Here is a 22,392-nt window from a genome sequence, read left to right as displayed (position 1 = left end):
ATTTTTGATATTTTGTAACGGAAATATCTCGAAAACACGAGCAGAAGCAGATAGAAAAATGTTGTCTTTGGACTCGAGTTCAGCACCGCAAAAACCTTTGGAAAATAAATAAATAATAAAACTTAACCCTTATTACCTAGTATAATCAAATTTTGATCACGTTATGGCGCAGGTACCCATATTGAATCTAAAGAAATTTAATATTTTTTTTGTGTTAATGAAGATATTGAGAAAATTGTAAATTGGTCCAAGTTGAATTGTCTTATTTTAAACCCTACAAAATCTAAGAGTCTGGTAATATCAAGAAAAAATCTTGATGTTAACTATTTTCCTTCGATTGTTTTGGACACTGTGCCCATTACTTACGTAGAAACTGCAAAAAATCTCGGCGTTACATTCAATTGTTACTTAACTTGGGATAACCATATTAATTCACTCGTGGGTAAAGTGTATGGGGCTCTGCGTACTTTATGGGTAACTCAGTCGTTTACACGTTAAAACACGTCTTTTTCTTGTGAAGACTTTGATAATACCAATTTTAGTATATGGGTGCGAAATTTATTGTAATTGCAACTATGTAAGTAAACATAAGCTGAATGTCGCGTTCAATAGTGCAGTACGTTATGTTTATGGACTTCGTAAATATGATAGGTTGGCCATGGCCAGTCTCGAATCACGATTGTTGGATATGTCTTTTGAAAATTACTTAAGGTTTCGCTCTTTGATCTTGCTCTCCAATATATTGTTAACACACAAACCTCATTACTGTTTTGAAAAAATAAGATTTGCAGCCTCAAATCGATCTCATCATTTAATTCATCCTCGATATTCATTTTTAACATCTGAACGCCAATTTTTCGTAAACTCGGTACGCCTTTGGAACTCTTTACCTCGATGTATTAAAGAAATACAAAACACAAACAGAATGCGAAAGGATTTAAGAAAATATTATTCAGCAGGAAATGTTTAGATTTGATAGTTTTTGAAGAATTACATATTAAATTATCCTTTTTGAAGTATTTTAATATTAAATTATGCTTGCTCTAATATAGTTAAATTAGCTTATAACTAAATTATAAGATATTGTATCTTACTGTTATTAAGCAATAACGAAATAAATAAATAAAATAAAAAAAAAAAAATAATATTGGAATTTTAATTACTTAAAGCAGTTGATGCTCCATCATTTTCATTAAAAAAAAAAACTTATTGGGCAAGTTTTTCGTTTTCGAGTTATAATGATTTGTACGTTTTTGGGTGCCGTTTCCCTTGAATGGATCTGTTTGTTAGACTGCAGCCTATTTTTCTTATTTTAATTTTACCCAACCGTTAAAACTTGGTCTATAACTGTTTCCTCTAACAGTGTTTTCTCTTAACATTTTCATAATTTTGAAGTGTTTTGTTTTTCCTTTATTAATCGACCTTATAACAACGATGAGAAAATGATGAAATTTCTTTATACGTTTTTACATTCAGGTTAGGAACCCTTGTGGCAAACTGTTTAGAATGAAATAAATACACCTTATCAACTTCTATTGCTCAAGAAAATATTCAAATCATCATCGTTTTTCATAAGTAGAAAAAAAAGTTTTTGTACGTATTCATCATAGCCGTATTAAGGGGGCAGGATTGTGGGGTGTCAAATCCCCCCACCCAATCCCCCACCCAACGAATTTTTTTTAGAAAACCAACTGATCTATTCGGTTAAGACTTTGAACAAATACATGTCTAATATATGCAGCGCTATATGATTTATTTTATTTTAAATGACTATCCAAAAATCTCTATTAGTCTTTTCCAAATAAGAAACTTAGGTACACAAATAGTAAACAAACTTTAAAAAATAAATTGTTAAGATTATTTGTAAATGCACCGTGTTATATGTATTAGAAACGAAGATCTTCACAGAGATCTTGGAATTTGGAATCCCCACGGCTCACGATGAAATAAAAGCTTGCGCAAAAGCCTAGAAAAAGGTTAGTCGAACATACCAATGAAAAAATATTAGAAATTCTTGACGAGACCAATTTAGAACTACGTTGGCGAAGGATTAAATTTCTGAATTAATGTATTGAATATTCGCCATAAATCAAAATAAAACTTGCTTCAAACATGCATACAAAATCAAAGGAAGAACCTTCAAATATTTGCTTTAGGTACCTTAATGTGTTTAAATAAAAACTAACTTAAACAACGAAAACAAAAGTTGAAGGATTTGCAACAACAAATCAAAGGAAGAACCTTCAAATATTTGCTTTAGGTACCTAAATGTGTTTAAATAAAAACTAACTTTAACAACAAAAGTTGAAAGATTTCCACTCTCTTTTTATTTAAAATAGAAATTTTCCATTTGCACTTGTCCAAACATTAAAAAAAAAGACTAAACAAAAATTTTAAAAAAAATTAACTAATTTCAACAATATTTTTTTTTGCAAAAACGTTTAAATAACATCAATGTTACAATTAGGAAAAAAATGATTTTAGATTAAAAAATATAATCCATTTTCTTGAAAACGGACAAATGGATATGTTTTTGATAATAAAGCGACCTCGTTCAAAAAAAAAAAAAAAAAAAAAAAAATAAAAACATAAATGTAAAACACAAAAATTAAATTTTTGAAAGTCTTAATTCAACCCTTACGATACTTTGTAGGCAATCGTCTGCAATAAACATAATACATAAACATATAAAATACCTACATAACCCGTGTGTAGCAACAATGGTCTTAGGTTAAACTTGAAATTCAATTCCCATGCACAAACACTTGGTACCTCTTCTTAGTTGCTTTAGGGGATATAAATATTATTATACGCACAATCGTTTTTAAAGAAAACGCACTTCCTGCCCCACATTTTTAACCCAGAAAACAACAACATCATATACAAAACAAAAACAACAACAACAACAAACATCATCTATTACTTTCCTTGTCAATCCTCACAATTCCACTTTGGTAATCCACTCTTTCCTACCTTTTTCATCATTGATACACCTTTTGGCGTATGTATAAGTAAAAAGCTACAATTAAACTAAAGTAACCCCCAATCTCAAACCCTCTCAGTCTCACATAAATCCTGAATGAGAATAAGAAAGTTAGGGAGAGTTAAATTTCTTTTATAGCAGTAAACTTGTGTCTCTTTTGCTGAGAGGATAAATTCACCAACGAACAGGTTTATGGACAGTGTTGAATACGGAAATAGTTTAAAAGATAACAGATAAGCAGGGTTACAATGGGTTCGTATTCTTAACATTCTAGGCGCCCTTGAAAAGATTGATTCAACTGGATAATGAAGATGATAATATAATCTTTTCACCAATAGCTGATTTTGAAATATTTTAATGCTTTTCTTACTTTTTACAAAGCTACGAAGGTTATGATTGAAAAAAATAATTATCATCATTCAACAGATTAAATAACTAACATAGCTTGGTGTATTTAACATTCAACCTAAATAAATATCTGTGAAGTAAGCGATATACTTTTTTATCATTGCCCTCAACGGGTCACTGCGGCGTATGCGTATTTTTTTTTTATTAGTGCAAACTTCAATTCTTGAGCTTAATCAGAAGAGTCGATCTTTGTTGACCTTTCAAACAGACGTTAACAGAATCAAATCTATTTGTGTGAAAAACGTGTAATAAGTGCATTATCGGTTATAATTAATAATATTTATTTATTAAAGTGAAGTGAAATTTGGTGTCTGCCCCATGCGATCTGTAAAATTCTTAAATACATTTTGAAATTTGACAATAACTCATATCCAAACTAATTTAGTCAATTTACTCAAATTTCTGTTCAGAAAATGACGCTGCATAAATATCTAAACTTTATCTAAATTGTATCTTATATCTTAACAGTATATTATATATTTTGGATAAAATTATATTTAATTGTAAGTTATCTAATAGATTTGAGGGAAAAATTCTTTAAAAAGCTAACTTTTATAGATCTTATTCCTCCTAACATTTCCATGAAAAAGAAAATAAAAAACAAAATAAATATTTGCAAGTTTGGCGCACAATTATTATGAAAAACTGAAATTCCAATTTCCAATTCAAAATTTTGAAAACAATTTTTTGGCCACAACTATTGTTAGTTGAATTCAGAAGATAAAAAGGTAATATGTTTTCAAAACAAAAAAAAAAAAAAAAATTTACTTAAATTTCATATTATTTTCAAAAAAATAAAAATAGAGGCTTTTGTTCAAAGAGAAATAAATAAACAACGGCTCTAAAAAATGCGTTTATTTTTGTTTGTTTTTTGCTCTGAAAAACCCTGTTTTGTTGAATTCAAATTGTAATGTTTTTCGATCTAACTTCAACTTCGGAAACTTTTATTTTAAATAAATAAAATACCTTTCAAAATTTCACGAAAATTGCACCGTAAGGATTTGGGATGAACAAGTTACCAAATTCTGAGCCCTTAATTTGGCCTATCAGCAAATTTAGTTTGATCCATTACTTTTGGGACACCCTGTATTTGAGTGTTGAACTTTGAAAAAATAAGTTAATTTTTTTTTTGAATTTCTTTGAAAATGAATAACATTTTAATTTTGTTTTTATAAGCTGTAATACATAATTCCCATTTCCTTTTATAAATTCAACTAACAATAGATATGGCAAAACAAAAATTGAGAAATATGTAAAAGAATATTTTATTATGAAAAATTAATTGAATTTAATTTTTTTTTTTTCAAAATTCTAAGTTTTTTCAAAAACATTTAATTTTATTTACTTGATTCTATAGTCTGACAAAAAGGAATAGACTTTTAGCCTTTTCAAAATGCATGTTTTAATATTGTAGGTGTTGCCGTTCGGTTCAAATTTTTTTTGTGTGCGTTTTAAGTCAATTTGTGAGAAAATTGCATCTACCGCTTAAACGATTGAAAATAACTTGCACCATTTTTTAATATCATTTAATTTATTAAATAAAAAAATTTAAAGAAAAATTCTTTGTTCACAAAAATCTTCATTTTATTAAAAAAAAACAATACGGCAATTTTTAACCCACAGAGGCTTAAGTTTTTTTAATAACTGACGGGTGATTCAGGAAGAATGTGTCAAAAAGCTAGAGCGTGTAGATGTAGGTTGGGTTAAAACAAAAAGAAATCGCATTGGAAAGGGTCTATTTTCATTCTGAAAACTTGGTAAAAAAAAATTATTTAAAATCACCTTTTTGAAAATCCAATAATTTTTCTTTTTTCAGTTTTTGAAAAGTCAAAATTGTATTAATACTAGTACCTACTAATTTTGTTTTTTAAAATTGTATAATAAAAACTAGTAGAGTCAAATTAGCTTTATACCTCGGAATCCAGGGAAAGTCGATGCATCTGAAAAACGAGTAATAGGGTCAAATAAGAAAGTTAAAAAAAAAAATTTCACCGCTCTCGATTACAACAGTTTTTATAGACCGTTTACTGTCATTCCGTATGAAAGCGTCAATCGGAATTGCTGTCTCATTTTAGATTTTGATCAAACTTTGTAGGGATGTTCTCTAGGACTGTAAGGAAGCAAATCCATGATGATTTAATTTTAAGTTGCGTGGTTTCCCCGCTACCCGCATTCGAACTTTTTCAGAAGGTCATTTTTATGTTATTATAGCTTTGCGTCTACTAAAGATATCTTTTTGTTTGAAACGCCATGTTAAAGCTTAAGAGTAGTAATTTTTGAATATACACTCAGTCACAAAAGTAAGTATAAGACCTCAAAAAAAAGAATCTAACACATTTTCGAAAAAAATTTAAATGTGGTTTTATTTCATTAATCATTGCCTACATATTTACAAAAAAAAATTTGTCAAATAATCAATACTAAATGAAAAAGTGACAAAAAATTAAACACAGTACAAAATTTCGCATTACAAAAGTAAGTATACAGAGAAGAAAAAACTATGAAAATCGATGTTAAAAGTATAAATATCTTAATTTTTTTGGGAAATAATATATTTTAGGCTACCCCCTAGACTTGACGAGGTCAAACTCACTTGAAGGCATTGATTTTACTAGATTTTTTGCAACTTTTGGGCCGAATCTTTTCCACTCTTCCTAAAAGACTCGTTTCAGCTAATCCTTTGAATGCTTCCTTACTTTTCTCACCAAATGGTCCAACAGATGCTAAATAGTATCCAAATCGAGTGACTGGGGGACGTTTGGATCTGGTTTTGAAAGTTTTTGATCAAAAATTCACTCAAAAATACCGAGTTTTGCTTAGGGCCGTTACCTTTATTGAAGATAATCAATCCATCTTAGCCTAATTATTCGACACTCTGGTGCAGGTTTGTCTATAAAATATCTAAAAAACAATACCCATCCCTTGTTTCCTCAAGGAGACCAAATAACCCACACCAAAAGCTATAAGCAAAAACCCCCATACCATAAACGAATCACTGCCGTTTTTACCAGTACCTTCCTTTCTTTTCGGATCTACTTCTTTTATCGGTTTTCTAGAAATACTCCCACATCCATAACTCATATACACGTAAGACGAAGTGTACTGCTCAGATGGACCTGGTAAAATTTGGAGAAAGATACAAAAGTAACAAAATCCCATCAAAAAGCTGGTACTGGTAAAAACGGCAGTGATTCGTTTATGGTATGGGGGTTTTTGCTTATAGCTTTTGGTGTGGGTTATTTGGTCTCCTTGAGGAAACAAGGGATGGGTATTGTTTTTTAGATATTTTATAGACAAACCTGCACCAGAGTGTCGAATAATTAGGCTAAGATGGATTGATTATCTTCAATAAAGGTAACGGCCCTAAGCAAAACTCGGTATTTTTGAGTGAATTTTTGATCAAAAACTTTCAAAACCAGATCCAAACGTCCCCCAGTCACTCGATTTGGATACTATTTAGCATCTGTTGGACCATTTGGTGAGAAAAGTAAGGAAGCATTCAAAGGATTAGCTGAAACGAGTCTTTTAGGAAGAGTGGAAAAGATTCGGCCCAAAAGTTGCAAAAAATCTAGTAAAATCAATGCCTTCAAGTGAGTTTGACCTCGTCAAGTCTAGGGGGTAGCCTAAAATATATTATTTCCAAAAAAAATTAAGATATTTATACTTTTAACATCGATTTTCATAGTTTTTTCTTCTCTGTATAAATGCGAAATTTTGTACTGTGTTTAATTTTTTGTCACTTTTTCATTTAGTATTGATTATTTGACAAATTTTTTTTTGTAAATATGTAGGCAATGATTAATGAAATAAAACCACATTTAAATTTTTTTCGAAAATGTGTTAGATTCTTTTTTTTTGAGGTCTTGGTTAAACAAAGTTAGGGGTGTATACTTACTTTTGTGACTGAGTGTATATTAAAAAATTACGTAATAATTATCCCTGAATTAAAAATAATTTTTGAAAAACTGGTAATTTTGCTGATTTTTCATGGTTTTTAACTGGCTCCAGAACCTTGGCTATTATATGTAGGAAGCTTATACTTACCAAATATTAAATATAGATATTTTTCAACAAAATAAATCTAAAATGAACTCGTTGGCTGTACTCCTTATGCAAAAATTTTAAGTTCAAAGTTTTGAGTTTTTTGAAAAAATATTTTTTTATACTATGATTTTTTACGATTTGACTAAAGATAGAAACATGAAACTAACAGTGTGTTAAGTTGAAACTTTTAACCTTAAGTCCTCTAAATAAAATTGTGTTATTTTCATATCTTCTTAGTGTACCGCTTGTTTGAAAATTCGCAAAAATGCTAAAAAGCCAAAAAACCCTACTTAAGGCTATGATTGCACTATGTTTGACATAAGATAGAAGCATGAAATTAATAGTATATACAGGGTGTCCCAAAAGTAATGGATCAAACGAAGTATGCTGATAGGGGGTCTTAAGAGCTCTCAGAATTTGGTAACTTGTTCATCCCAAATCCTTACGGTTTTCGATTTAATGCAGTTTTTGTGAAATTTCGAAAAATCCCGACTTTGCAACAGTATTTTGCTTCCACCGCTCATAATTGATTTTTGTTTTTTACAATTCTTTCACTAAAACATTGCCTAATAATAAGAAATAATTAATTAATCAAAATATTTTTTATTTCATACGCCATTTTGCTGCAAATTAATTAACAGTTAAATGTTTTATAAAAACTCGATTTCTTTCTTTTATTTCAGAGCAACACCCTGAAAAAAATTTGTATGGTGTGGTACTGGTTTATTATTTTGAAAACTTGCCGTGTTATTGCAGTTTTCAAAAATGTATAAAAGTTTCCAAAGTTGAAGTTAGAACTGAAGATACATATTACAATTTAAAAGCAACAAAACAGGGCTTTTCAGAGAAAAATAACAAAGAAAAATAAACACATTTTCTCGACTGTTGTTTGTTTATTTCTTTATGAACAAAAGCCTCGATTTTTGTTTGTTATTTTGCTCTGAAAACGTCTGTTTTTTTGCATTCAAATTCTAATATCTTTCGTTCTAATTTCAACTTTGGAAATTTTTATACATTTTTGAAAACTGCAATAACACGGAAAGTTTTCAAAATAATAAACCAGTACCACACCATACAAATTTTTTTCAGGGTGTTGCTCTGAAATAAAAGAAAGAAATCGAGTTTTTATAAAACATGGAACTGTTAATTAATTTGCAGCAAAATGACGTATGAAATAAAAAATATTTTGATTAATTAACTATTTCTTATTATTAGGCAATGTTTTAGTGAAAGTATTGTAAAAAACAAAAATCAATTATGAGCGTTGGAAGCAAAATACTGTTGCAAAGTCGGGATTTTTCGAAATTTCACAAAAACTGCATTAAATCGAAAACCGTAAGGATTTGGGATGAACAAGTTACCAAATTCTGAGAGCCCTTAAGACCCTTTATCAGCATACTTCGTTTGATCCATTACTTTTGGGACACCCTGTATAGTTCGTACTCTTAGCTTAACACACTGTAAGTTTCACATTTCTTCGTTTAGTCAAATCGTAGAAAATGACAGTATAAAAATTAGCTTTTTTTAAATACTCTATACTTTGAACTTAAAATTTTTACATAAGGAGTACAGCCATCGAGTTCATTTTAGATTTATTTTGTTGAAAAATATCTATATTTAATATTTGGTAAGTATAAGCTTCCTACATATAATAGCCAAGGTTCTGGAGCCAGTCAAAAACCATGAAAAATCAGCAAAATTACCAGTTTTTCAAAAATTATTTTTAATTCAGGGATAATTATTACGTAATTTTTTAATATATATTCAAAAATTACTACTCTTAAGCTTTAAAATGGCGTTTCAAACAAAAAGATATCTTTAGTAGACGCAAAGCTATAATAACATAAAAATGACCTTCTGAAAAAGTTCGAATGCGGGTACCGGGGAAACCACGCAACTTAAAATTAAATCATAATGGATTTGCTTCCTTACAGTCCTAGAGAACATCCCTACAAAGTTTGATCAAAATCTAAAATGAGACAGCAATTCCGATTGACGCTTGCATACGGAATGACAGTTAACGGTCCATAAAAACTGTTGTAATCGAGAGCGGTGAAATTTTTTTTTTTTTACTTTCTTATTTGACCCTTTTATAATGCAGCCCTATACTCGTTTTTTAGATGCATCGACTTTCCCTGGATTCCGAGATTTTACAAATTTTATGTCTAATTTGACTCGACTAAACAGAAAACCTATGCAAAAATCTTTTGTTGTTTTCGAGAAATAAATAAAATAGCAATACTACTTTTCTCTAAGAAAACCTTTTATTTTTTGTTTATATGTGCCTGAATTTGTTGTTAATTAATTAAATTAAAATTAAATAATCAATGAAACATTAAACTTTCTTTTGTTTATTTTTAAACATTCAGAAATGCTTACAACTGATTTTGAATAGTATAGTCCATAACCTATAGTTACCGCAATAAAGGAACTATTTCTTATTATTAGGCAATGTTTTAGTGAAAGTATTGTAAAAAACAAAAATCAATTATGAGCGTTGGAAGCAAAATACTGTTGCAAAGTCGGGATTTTTCGAAATTTCACAAAAACTGCATTAAATCGAAAACCGTAAGGATTTGGGATGAACAAGTTACCAAATTCTGAGAGCCCTTAAGACCCTTTATCAGCATACTTCGTTTGATCCATTACTTTTGGGACACCCTGTATAGTTCGTACTCTTAGCTTAACACACTGTAAGTTTCACATTTCTTCGTTTAGTCAAATCGTAGAAAATGACAGTATAAAAATTAGCTTTTTTTAAATACTCTATACTTTGAACTTAAAATTTTTACATAAGGAGTACAGCCATCGAGTTCATTTTAGATTTATTTTGTTGAAAAATATCTATATTTAATATTTGGTAAGTATAAGCTTCCTACATATAATAGCCAAGGTTCTGGAGCCAGTCAAAAACCATGAAAAATCAGCAAAATTACCAGTTTTTCAAAAATTATTTTTAATTCAGGGATAATTATTACGTAATTTTTTAATATATATTCAAAAATTACTACTCTTAAGCTTTAAAATGGCGTTTCAAACAAAAAGATATCTTTAGTAGACGCAAAGCTATAATAACATAAAAATGACCTTCTGAAAAAGTTCGAATGCGGGTACCGGGGAAACCACGCAACTTAAAATTAAATCATAATGGATTTGCTTCCTTACAGTCCTAGAGAACATCCCTACAAAGTTTGATCAAAATCTAAAATGAGACAGCAATTCCGATTGACGCTTGCATACGGAATGACAGTTAACGGTCCATAAAAACTGTTGTAATCGAGAGCGGTGAAATTTTTTTTTTTTTACTTTCTTATTTGACCCTTTTATAATGCAGCCCTATACTCGTTTTTTAGATGCATCGACTTTCCCTGGATTCCGAGATTTTACAAATTTTATGTCTAATTTGACTCGACTAAACAGAAAACCTATGCAAAAATCTTTTGTTGTTTTCGAGAAATAAATAAAATAGCAATACTACTTTTCTCTAAGAAAACCTTTTATTTTTTGTTTATATGTGCCTGAATTTGTTGTTAATTAATTAAATTAAAATTAAATAATCAATGAAACATTAAACTTTCTTTTGTTTATTTTTAAACATTCAGAAATGCTTACAACTGATTTTGAATAGTATAGTCCATAACCTATAGTTACCGCAATAAAGGAACTATTTCTTATTATTAGGCAATGTTTTAGTGAAAGTATTGTAAAAAACAAAAATCAATTATGAGCGTTGGAAGCAAAATACTGTTGCAAAGTCGGGATTTTTCGAAATTTCACAAAAACTGCATTAAATCGAAAACCGTAAGGATTTGGGATGAACAAGTTACCAAATTCTGAGAGCCCTTAAGACCCTTTATCAGCATACTTCGTTTGATCCATTACTTTTGGGACACCCTGTATAGTTCGTACTCTTAGCTTAACACACTGTAAGTTTCACATTTCTTCGTTTAGTCAAATCGTAGAAAATGACAGTATAAAAATTAGCTTTTTTTAAATACTCTATACTTTGAACTTAAAATTTTTACATAAGGAGTACAGCCATCGAGTTCATTTTAGATTTATTTTGTTGAAAAATATCTATATTTAATATTTGGTAAGTATAAGCTTCCTACATATAATAGCCAAGGTTCTGGAGCCAGTCAAAAACCATGAAAAATCAGCAAAATTACCAGTTTTTCAAAAATTATTTTTAATTCAGGGATAATTATTACGTAATTTTTTAATATATATTCAAAAATTACTACTCTTAAGCTTTAAAATGGCGTTTCAAACAAAAAGATATCTTTAGTAGACGCAAAGCTATAATAACATAAAAATGACCTTCTGAAAAAGTTCGAATGCGGGTACCGGGGAAACCACGCAACTTAAAATTAAATCATAATGGATTTGCTTCCTTACAGTCCTAGAGAACATCCCTACAAAGTTTGATCAAAATCTAAAATGAGACAGCAATTCCGATTGACGCTTGCATACGGAATGACAGTTAACGGTCCATAAAAACTGTTGTAATCGAGAGCGGTGAAATTTTTTTTTTTTACTTTCTTATTTGACCCTTTTATAATGCAGCCCTATACTCGTTTTTTAGATGCATCGACTTTCCCTGGATTCCGAGATTTTACAAATTTTATGTCTAATTTGACTCGACTAAACAGAAAACCTATGCAAAAATCTTTTGTTGTTTTCGAGAAATAAATAAAATAGCAATACTACTTTTCTCTAAGGAAACCTTTTATTTTTTGTTTATATGTGCCTGAATTTGTTGTTAATTAATTAAATTAAAATTAAATAATCAATGAAACATTAAACTTTCTTTTGTTTATTTTTAAACATTCAGAAATGCTTACAACTGATTTTGAATAGTATAGTCCATAACCTATAGTTACCGCAATAAAGGAAGGGAGATGACCTCCACCTGGGTTATTGCCATACGGGGTTTTTTTTTTATAAGTGAAGGCTTAAGCTAGAACTACATCGAAACGCAAAGTGAAAAAAAGTATAAAAAGTAAACAAAAGTACGAAAAAAAACAAATTCATTGATGTGACATTTAAAAATTTAAATTATTTGAAAAATAAGAAACTTTTTTTACTTTTTTTCACTTTGTGTTTCTATGTAGTTCACGCTTTACAATAGTTTTAATGATATAACTTATTGGTTGACTTCACTTCTCTTTAATCGATGTTTTTTTTTTTTTTTGTTTTTTGTTCAATATTTTAATAAAGTAATTAAGGATTTTTAATTAGTATATGGGTGTCGTATGGGATGAATAATTCCTTCGACAAATAAAGTCTAAAAGAATTACTTCAAATGATACAGTCTGAAAGTATGAATATCAATAAGTCTGATTTGTCTGTACATGACATCAGTTAATATGTACGTGACGGTGAATGGACAAATGTATCAACTTGAATAGAATTCTTTTTTAATTGGATATAGTTGTTTTCACTGGACAATAAGGCCCTGAATTGCACTTAAAATGTACTAAAAATCCAAATTCTACCCTGGCAAACAAGGTAAAGTCATTTCAACTACATATTACCCCATCATTCCATGTTTTTCCAATAACAAAAAAAAAAAAAAGAACTAGAATGTACGAAATTCAACAAAAAAAAAAAAGAACATAAGATTCAATATACTATTTCCTTCGCATACCTATCACCAAACAAAAAAAAAGCTCCACTTACCCTGCACCCACAACCTACTATAACATTGGTGTAGTTAGTTTCTTTGACTCTTCCAAGTCCATATACCTTCATAATGTACTATACATACCATCATCGTTGTCATTTATTCTTCTTCTACAACACAATTCAGTTAGGTAGGCCAAACATTTTTCATTGCCATACACTTCAGTCAGTTACGTCCTAGAGCTAAACGAGTTTAAATGGCGAAATCCTCCGCTGGTGTTCTTTTCAAATTTAATTTAAAGAAAAATCCCAGAGTATCTAACTAAAATAAAATCAGAATATTCACTGCTCTCTACCTCAAAAAAAAAGGAAAAAAACAAAACTATCAATTAATTTTATAAACAATTTACAACTGACAAAACAAATAAAATCAAATAAAAAGAAAAAAAGTTAATTTTACTTCTTGTGCAAAATTTAAAATACAAATTAAGCGAAAAATCGAAGAATATATCCTAATAGATACATATCTATCCGTCTACTGTGAGTCGCAGTCGACGACCTGCGCAGATGCTAGAAAAGAATTTAAAAAAAGGTTTTGATTCCCCTTACAATAAAAAAAAACAACAATAGTAGTTTTTCTTGTTTTTATTGTTGCCTCTCAGCAGCGCGATTTTAAAATTTACGAAAAACCCATATCTATCGCATTTGCAACATCGCCCAAAAGAGTGATCTCCCTTATATTGTCAATTTTCGTAATTCTGCTGCTATCCGCTGGTATAAGATTACGTCGCTGTTGTTGAATTTCGATGTCGGTGGTCAAAGGTTACGTTGTTTGTTGACGTCAACTTCGCTTACACTGCACTCTTGTCAACGTTGTTTTAAAAATTCATCAGTTTATCTCCTTTTCAAAGTAGGTACTTAACCGTCTTCGGTGGCCGTCAAAACGATTTTTGAAGTTCAATTGAGAGCAAGAGAGCAAACAAAGAATAACAAAATTAAGAGAGTGCGTGGGAGTAATAAAAAATTGAGCAAGAGTTGGTGAAGAAATTTTATTTCTAGTGCCCATGTCTCTCTATATCTACCATATGTTAGAAAGTGAATTTCTTATTATCTAAAAGGACACAGTATACGACGCGGATACGTGTGTTTTGTCCCGATAGTTATCCTTTGAAAAAAATCGGGAGTGTCATCTTGCTAAAGTGAATGTCAAAGTGAAAACTTAAAGAAGAAAAATAATTTTGAAAATTAAAGAAAAAAAAGAGTATTCATTTTTTATTTTGTTGGATTATCCTTCCGTTCTTTTGAACAACAACAGGAAAACAAATTAAAAGAAAAAAAAAATATCAAAGGAATCATCTCATCATCTTTTCTACAACGAAGCAATGTAAGTACATGATAGTAGTTGTATGAGTTATCCTTGAAACACACTGTTGTCTATGGAATATGACATTGGAAGGGCGCGGGTATAAATACAAGGTTCTCTCATCATTAAACTCGATGAATCTTTTGTATTTCTACACAAAAAGATTTGCATTTTATACATAGTATATAAATTATATGGAGGGTTCTAGGCCCCAGTTTTGAATATTTCTAGAAACTAACCTTGAATAGAGTAAGCCGAGCAGAAAATGTTCAAGTCGAGGATTAGAAAAAAAAAAAAAAAATGTAATAACACACATAAAATAGTTAAAGTTAGTGTGTGTGTTTGTATTTCTGTGTTTGTATGCAGTAAATTTTGTATTTCCACCTACGCATGAACAAATATATTGTGAAATCTATAGCGAGGGAGCGGTAAGATATGAAAAGAAATTCCACAAATTGTTTTTAACATACAAAACTACTGAACGGAGAATATTGGTATAGATTTCTCATTAATTAACAGTCATAGAATAAGGATGAGTCCATCGGAGTTTATAGGCTTTTTTACTCATGTTTTTTACATTTTACATTTGTAAAAGTTTTTTTACAAAGAACAAAAATGTCTAGATGTTCCACCATTTCTTTTCTTTTTTCTCCATATCCTTTGCATGTGCCAAATTTTAAGTTCCTGTTGTAACATTACATCGAATTTTGTAGATGACTAAACCCCTTATGTCATTATATTTTTTATTTGCAATAGGTAGGTAGATATAGGTAATAAAGAATGCACAAAAAGTGGGGCTCGAAATTCTGTCTGTCTTTCTGCTTGTTTGTAGCTACAGCCTAAGCCACTGAAGGGATTGATTTCGTCGAGAGAAAAATGATTTTTTTGGACCAAAAACTTATTATAACGATAGACGAGTTTTTGTGGTAACTCAGTACCTACATAACTGAGAAAACATTTTATACTGCAAACAACAGCAAACGATTACCTACTTTTACTCATTATTCATCATTAGTTAGTAATCCGTTGTAGTTCAAGGGTCAAAAATTTATGTAAAAGTATAAAAAAATGTTCTCTGTAAATAGGCTATTGATTATGTAGTTTAGAAAGGAACTAAGACGTTCACGAGTTTTTATTGCAGGAATCGTTCAATGGGTTATAAAAGAAGATAAAACCGCGGAGTGCTATTAAATGAGAGGGTGGAAACTGAAGATAGGGGTGCAAAAGCCCCCTTTTTGGTTTTTTCAATATACCTCGTAAACCAAGCAAAATTTTGATATATTGTCTGTACAACTTTTTGTAGAGAATTAAATTTCCAATTGGAATAATGTTTTTTAAAAATTGAAAAAAAAAATTTCCATACCAAAATAGTCGAAACAATCATAAAAAAAAATATCAAAAAAATCGATTTTTTGAGTTTTTTTGCTTTTTTAGTTGTACATTTTTTTTGGGTTGAGATAGACATAAACATTGTTCTAAAGAAAAAAATAAGATTAAATTTCCTTCAAAATGCTGTACTCACTAAATTTTTTCATTGAAAATTGACCGAAGTATGGCCATTTTAATCTATCTTTTTTTCGTATTTTTAGTTTTACTTAAGTAAAACAGAAACATTTGAGGGGAAAGTACGATTACTTAAACACCAAGAACTGATAATGAGATTTTGTAGAGGGGTTAAATACAATCATTGTTTACTATGGGAGGGAGGGTCAATGTCCCCCCGTTTTGGAGGGAGGGGCAATCTTCTAAAAAAAATACTTAAAATTGAAAAAAAATATTAAAAAACAACGGCAACACTTACAGTTTTGATTGATACTTTTTTCAAAAGCTAGAATTATAAACTTAATATTAATTTTAAAATGAAGTTATTTTAATCAATTCTTTTTGAAATACCCGATTTCAAAGTCAAAACTTGTAAAAAATGTTTAAAAAGCACATTGAGTACAATTTTCACAAAGACTGTGGACTTCAATACGACAAAGTAAACTGCCTTAATTGATTTCTTATCAAATCATGAAAATCATAATGTTCCTATGCCTTCTACTTTTTGAGAAAATTGAAAAATAGACAAAATACTTTCTTTATCGGAATCACTCGTTTATTTCAAAAAGAATTGATTAAAATAACTTAATTTTAAAATTAATATTAAGATTATAATTCTAGCTTTTGAAAAAAGTATCAATCAAAACCGTAAGTGTTGCCGTTGTTTTTTAATAATTTTTTTTAATTTTAAGTATTTTTTTTAGAAAATTGCCCCTCCCTCCAAAACGGGGGGACATTGACCCTCCCTCCCATAGTAAACAATGATTGTATTTAACCCCTCTACAAAGTCTCATTATCAGTTCTTGGTGCTTAAGTAATCGTACTTTCCCCTCAAATGTTTCTGTTTAACTTAAGTAAAACTAAAAATGCGAAAAAAGATATATTAAAATGGCCATACTTCGGTCAATTTCAATGAAAAAATTTAGTGAGTACAGCATTTTGAAGGAAATTTAATCTTCTTTTTTTCTTTGGAGCAATGTTTATGTCTATCTCAACCCAAAAAAAATGTACAACTAAAAAAGCAAAAAAACTCAAAAAATCGATTTTTTTGATATTTTTTTTATGATTGTTTCGACTATTTTGGTATTGAAATTTTTTTTTCAATTTTTAAAAAACATTATTCCAATTGGAAATTTAATTCTCTACAAAAAGTTGTATAGACAATATATCAAAATTTTGCTTGGTTTACGAGGTATATTGAAAAAACCAAAAAGGGGGCTTTTGCACCCCTATCTTCAGTTTCCACCCTCTCATTTAATAGCACTCCGCGGTTTTATATTCTTTTATAACCCATTGAACGATTCCTGCAATAAAAACCCGTGAACGTCTTAGTTCCTTATTACCCTGTTTTTTTCGACATAATCAATAGCCTAAAACCACAAACAAACGAATATGTTGTTTATCCTTAGCAATCATTTGTTGTCCTTCAAAATTTTTACTGAGCTACCACAAAAATACGACTCTAATAATTTTTATTAAATTTTTTTCAGGTAAATATGGTCGTACCTATTTTGAAATGAATATGACTGTTGTTAACGATAAATCCTTCAGAAACTTTTTTTTTTTATTTCTGACTCTTTCGTTTTGGTGATTTTATAGAAAAGCACTAAAGTTTAATATTAAAGTTAATACAATTTTACAATTTTTAAGTAAGTTGCCTATTGAGAAAAAACAAAATTAATTTTTTGAAAGTTTAATTTTTGGAGTGATGATCTTCCGAAATTGTGTTAAGAAGAATAATTTACCAATTTCGTTTTTGAAAAATATTTAAAATGTTTGTATTTTAGAACTAAAATTATTAGGTACATGCAAATATGACAATTAATCATAGAAAATATTAAAAACATTTTCTGCATTTTTTACTTTTCCTTGAAGTCTAAAGCATAAAAATACCCCGCCGATTTACCGCATTTTGTCCTCAATTTCAATTTTTATTGATTGATCACTTTTAACGTAAATTTTTTACTTTTTTAAAAAATTATAAATTTATTAAAACTTAAAAAAATATACTACAAAAACATCTTTTTTATTGGTTTTGAACCTCAAACGAAGTATTCCATAAAATATCTTGTAGAACAAGGAATTTTAACACATTTTTTTTTCGAAAATCACGTAGTTTTTATCTATTCTTTCAGTACTACAAAGACAGATATCAAATTTTAATAGATGCAAATATTAAAAAAAAAATCCTTAAATTAATAAAATGAATATGAACTGAAAATATAAAAAAGTACGTATACGTCAGAGTGGACACTTTTAACGTAAGCTACTTAAAACTTGAAAAATATACTATTTAATTTGCTTTTAAACTAAAAATACATCTTTTTCATTGGTTGAAACCCAAACGAAGTATTCTATCTTGTATAACGGAATTAAAAAAAATTTTTTTCGAAAACCATTTAATGGTTTTTTAATAGTTTTTTATGAATACAATTTTTTAACACTTAAAAAAAAAAAAAAATATTAATCGACACATAAAAACAAAGCTTAACAAAAATTCATTGATCGGTTTTCAATAACTTGGTGTTTCAAAAAAAATTGGATTTTCATGTGGGGTTCGCCGGGTTGAACTCAGAAATCGGCGGCAAGCCTCCCGGTTTTGTATTGTTCCATTTTTGAGGCGAACTGAATGCTGTTTTTTTGCATTTCTTTGTACCAAGAGTTTTTAAGCTTATCTTTCTTCTTAATTCTTATTGGAACGTTGTATCACATTGCCTTTTGACGAGATTCTCAAGATCTCTCCTTCGAACATGCACACCGAAAAAAAACCAATATCAATTTAACATTTTTTAAATACCAAATTAACATTTTTTTAATATCAGTCAAAAATGCTCTATAAAACGTGTTTTATGATATTTAAAACGTTAAAACAATATTTTTATTATGAGGATGATATTTAAATGTCACATTTTGGAAATTTGTTTTGATATTTTATTATCATTTTTTCATATCAATTTTTCATTCCAAATTATTGAAAAATATTAAATAAAAAATTCTTAATGTGTACTAATTTAAAGGCGCTTTGTCTTTTTTCAAAGTAAAATGTATGATTTACTGAGAAAATTTGATCGGCAATAAGATTTTACTTCTCATAGTTTGGTAGAAAATAACAAAACAATTATATCACCTATCATAGAAAAAATAATATCACCACTATTTTGTAAAGAATATTCACTTTCAGTAATATTTTGAAAAAAGAAAGAAAATACTTAAAATAATAAAAATAATAAAAAAGAAAAGGGAAGAAATAGGTTTCATTATAATAAACTAAAAAGCAAAATCTAGTCAACATTGATATTTTAATTGTCAAAGTGAAATTTTCACTATCCACTTAAACTTAAAAAAATGTCAAAATGATATTTTAATTGTAAAAGTGAAATTTTCACTATCCACATAAAATTAAAAAATGTCAAAATGATATGATAAAATATCAAAATTGATATTTTAATTGTTGGACGACTTTTGTCACTCAAAAATGTTAAATTGATAGCTGTTATTATCAAATTTTTTTTTTCGGTGTGACAATACCAACTGAGTCAGTCGTGTTCTATTTTTTGAGATAAGGCATTTTTAACATGAAGTCTCCTCTGATCTTCGTACTTCCTACAGACTAAACCACTTCTTAAGCTCGAAAACGAATTTAATTACATGTCAGGGATGGAAAATGACATTTTTTAATTGTACTAAAATTTCATTTGTATTGTACTGAAATGGGTACAATTGTATTGAAATATATTTTTCACATCACGAGAAATTAATATAAAATTTAATAAAAATGTTTTATTTGCAAAAAAACTCTTAAATTTTGCAGACACTTTTCATTATTTTCTTTGTAAAAGAGTAAAGGTTATTTAATTTCGGTGTAATTAAATATGGGAAAAAGTACTTATTCACAAGGACTACAAGTACGAGTATTAAAAAATATTGAAAAAAAAAAAATGCAAGATCGTGGGGACCGAAAAATTAAAGTGCAATTTTGGTGTTCAGGTAATGGCTCAGTTTTGAATTTAAAATTAGTTTACCAAACTTAAATATTCGGTTATTACCACAACTCTATGAAAAGAATCATATGTGATTCATGAATTGTATTTTTTCCGTGTTTCCGTTCGTGAATTCAGTGTTTTGCATTTCGACTTTATTAGTCTCTGTCTAATTCGAAAAGCATTTACAATATTTGCTGATGAATGTCGAAAAAAATGGAACAAATTGATCAGTTTTATAAATATTTGCAAAAAATAAGTCACTTAACTCAAATTGTAGCATTTATTTTGGTTCAAAACAACTGAAATTAAATTAAAACTTTAACAAATAGATCTTTCGTTTTTTAATACATACTTTCGATTTCCTTTTTTTTTTTTGAAATCTAAGCTTGCAAACGAATTTTTAAGACACAGATTACAAAATTGTATCGAATTTAGACAAATTGTATGTTTGTACTCGAGCAAACGCATTTGTATCGAATTCGATGCAATTTCGATGCAATCGACTTTCCATGCCTGATTGCAGTAAAGAACTGGTTTTAATCTCAAAATTAAGGCTTTTATTACAGCTAATCGACCGTACTTTAAAATGCTTATGATGAGACGAACAATTCCAATACATGGTTTTTATATTTATTACAAGAAGTGATAAGTGTCACTGTGTTTTGTTATATAAAAAATCACTTCTAAAAAATTAGTTTGTATGAAATATTTCGGAGATGAAACCAAAGAGGAAAGAATATTTATTCCTTTCTCTATGGATGAAACGGAGATGAGATAAAATAATGTTTTGTTCCCGGTATGGTGAATACAAGTTACTCCATGATAAACCTTAATAAAATCAATATCGTCACACTACCCCCAGAAAAAATATAGTCCCTTTTTATTATTTTCAATTGCGATAATGCTCAAAATCAAGGAGTGGGAAGGAGTTACATGATCGCTTGTTTCTTTTGTACCTACTTAGTGGATTTCAATAAGAATAATTACTTTTAGGTTACCTAAGTATACGAATCACTTGTAATTGAACTTAATTTGGACCCAAATAAAGGTGCTTGTTTTAAAAATAAGAAATAAAACGAAATCCTATTTGACCTTGGATTTAGACTAGCTCTAGAGTCTAGAGGAACTGGATCTATGAATATTGATTTGGGTAAAAAACCTAAAAATTAATAATATACCTACATAAAGCAAAAAAAAAATTTGTTATTATTTGTAATTTCATCGATTTTTCCCAAACTCAAACGAGTTATCTTTTTTTTTTATTTTTTTTGCTTTTAATTGAAGATAACCTTGTGCAAACGATATTTCTAATTTGCAGACATTTTGTTCATGACCTTCATGTTTAAAAACCATAATGTGTCACCGATAATGGTTTTACCCTTTCTATCAGTACTTGATTAAAGATCAATTCGATAATTCGATGAGTGTACTTGTACAATCATTATTTATAGTAATTGATCTTGATAACAAAATTTGAAAACAAGAATCATCTAAATAATTTTGATTACTCTTTTTTTCCCACATAATCTTAAAAGGATTTAATATTTTAAAACTAAATAAAATATGTAGGTAGGTAATGATTGATTACACTGGTTTACAAGGGTTTTGTTGCCGAAACAAAAATATACTTTTCTGAAGGTTTTTGGTGTGCTGAACTCGAATCCGAATTCAGAAACAACTAATCAGCTCCCGTTTTTGAGATATTACCGTTAGAAAATGCAAAAATACGTTTTTTTTTAATTCTTTGGACCTTATTCTTTTGTATAAAAAAAATTGTTTAAGCATATTTAGTAACGGTTTCTATAAGAACTGTTTTCCATCTTTCGACACCTGTTTAAATCTTTTCAATATCTTTTATATTGCCCGAGATATCTCAAACTGCAGTAAGTGGGTTTGGCTTCATATATCATAAAGAAGATAATGACGTTATAAAATTTATAAAAATACCAAACAACTTAGGATATCTCGGGCAGTAAAAAAGATATCGGAAAGATTTAAACAGATTTTCATAGGTGGTAAATAGTACTTATGAAAGCCGTTACTAAACATGCTCAAAAAATTTTCTTTATATAAAAGAATAAGGTCCGAAGTACTATATTTTCTAACAGTAATATTTCAAAAACGGGAGCTGAATAATTTTTTTTTGACTTCAGATTCGAGTTCAGCACACTGAAAACCTTTAGAAAAGTATATTTTTGTTTCGGCAACAAAAATATACTTTTCTGAAGGTTTTCAGTGTGCTGAACTCGAATCTGAAGTCAAAAAAAATTATTCAGCTCCCGTTTAGTTTAACTTTGTTAACCAGTGTTATGTACAAAGTGTAAGTCTAAGAATAAGCTAATAAGCTTAAGGGACAAGTTACTGAGTACTTTCATTTAATCGATTCAAAAAAATATAATTTAAAAAACCATTATACTAGATCACGTATCGAACACTTTTAAAGA

The 22,392-nt window shown here is 28.9% G+C and overlaps 1 protein-coding gene across 1 annotated transcript in view; it reads left to right on the top strand.

Moving 5' to 3' along the window:
- Positions 1 to 13,303: 13,303 nt before the first annotated feature.
- Positions 13,304 to 22,392, top strand: part of LOC129916930 (TLD domain-containing protein 2) — a 217,877-nt gene continuing 208,788 nt past the window's right edge. Inside the window, exon 1 of the mRNA XM_055997167.1 lies at positions 13,304 to 14,444. Within this exon, the coding sequence (XP_055853142.1) occupies positions 14,443 to 14,444 (2 nt within the window). The 5' untranslated portion in view covers positions 13,304 to 14,442. The remainder of the gene's footprint in view (positions 14,445 to 22,392) is intronic.

This window comes from Episyrphus balteatus, chromosome 3, assembly GCF_945859705.1.
Source record: "Episyrphus balteatus chromosome 3, idEpiBalt1.1, whole genome shotgun sequence".
Lineage (NCBI taxonomy): Eukaryota > Metazoa > Arthropoda > Insecta > Diptera > Syrphidae > Episyrphus > Episyrphus balteatus.
The sequence above is the reverse complement of the archived record's forward strand: the minus strand, read 5'-3'. Positions and strand labels throughout refer to the sequence as shown.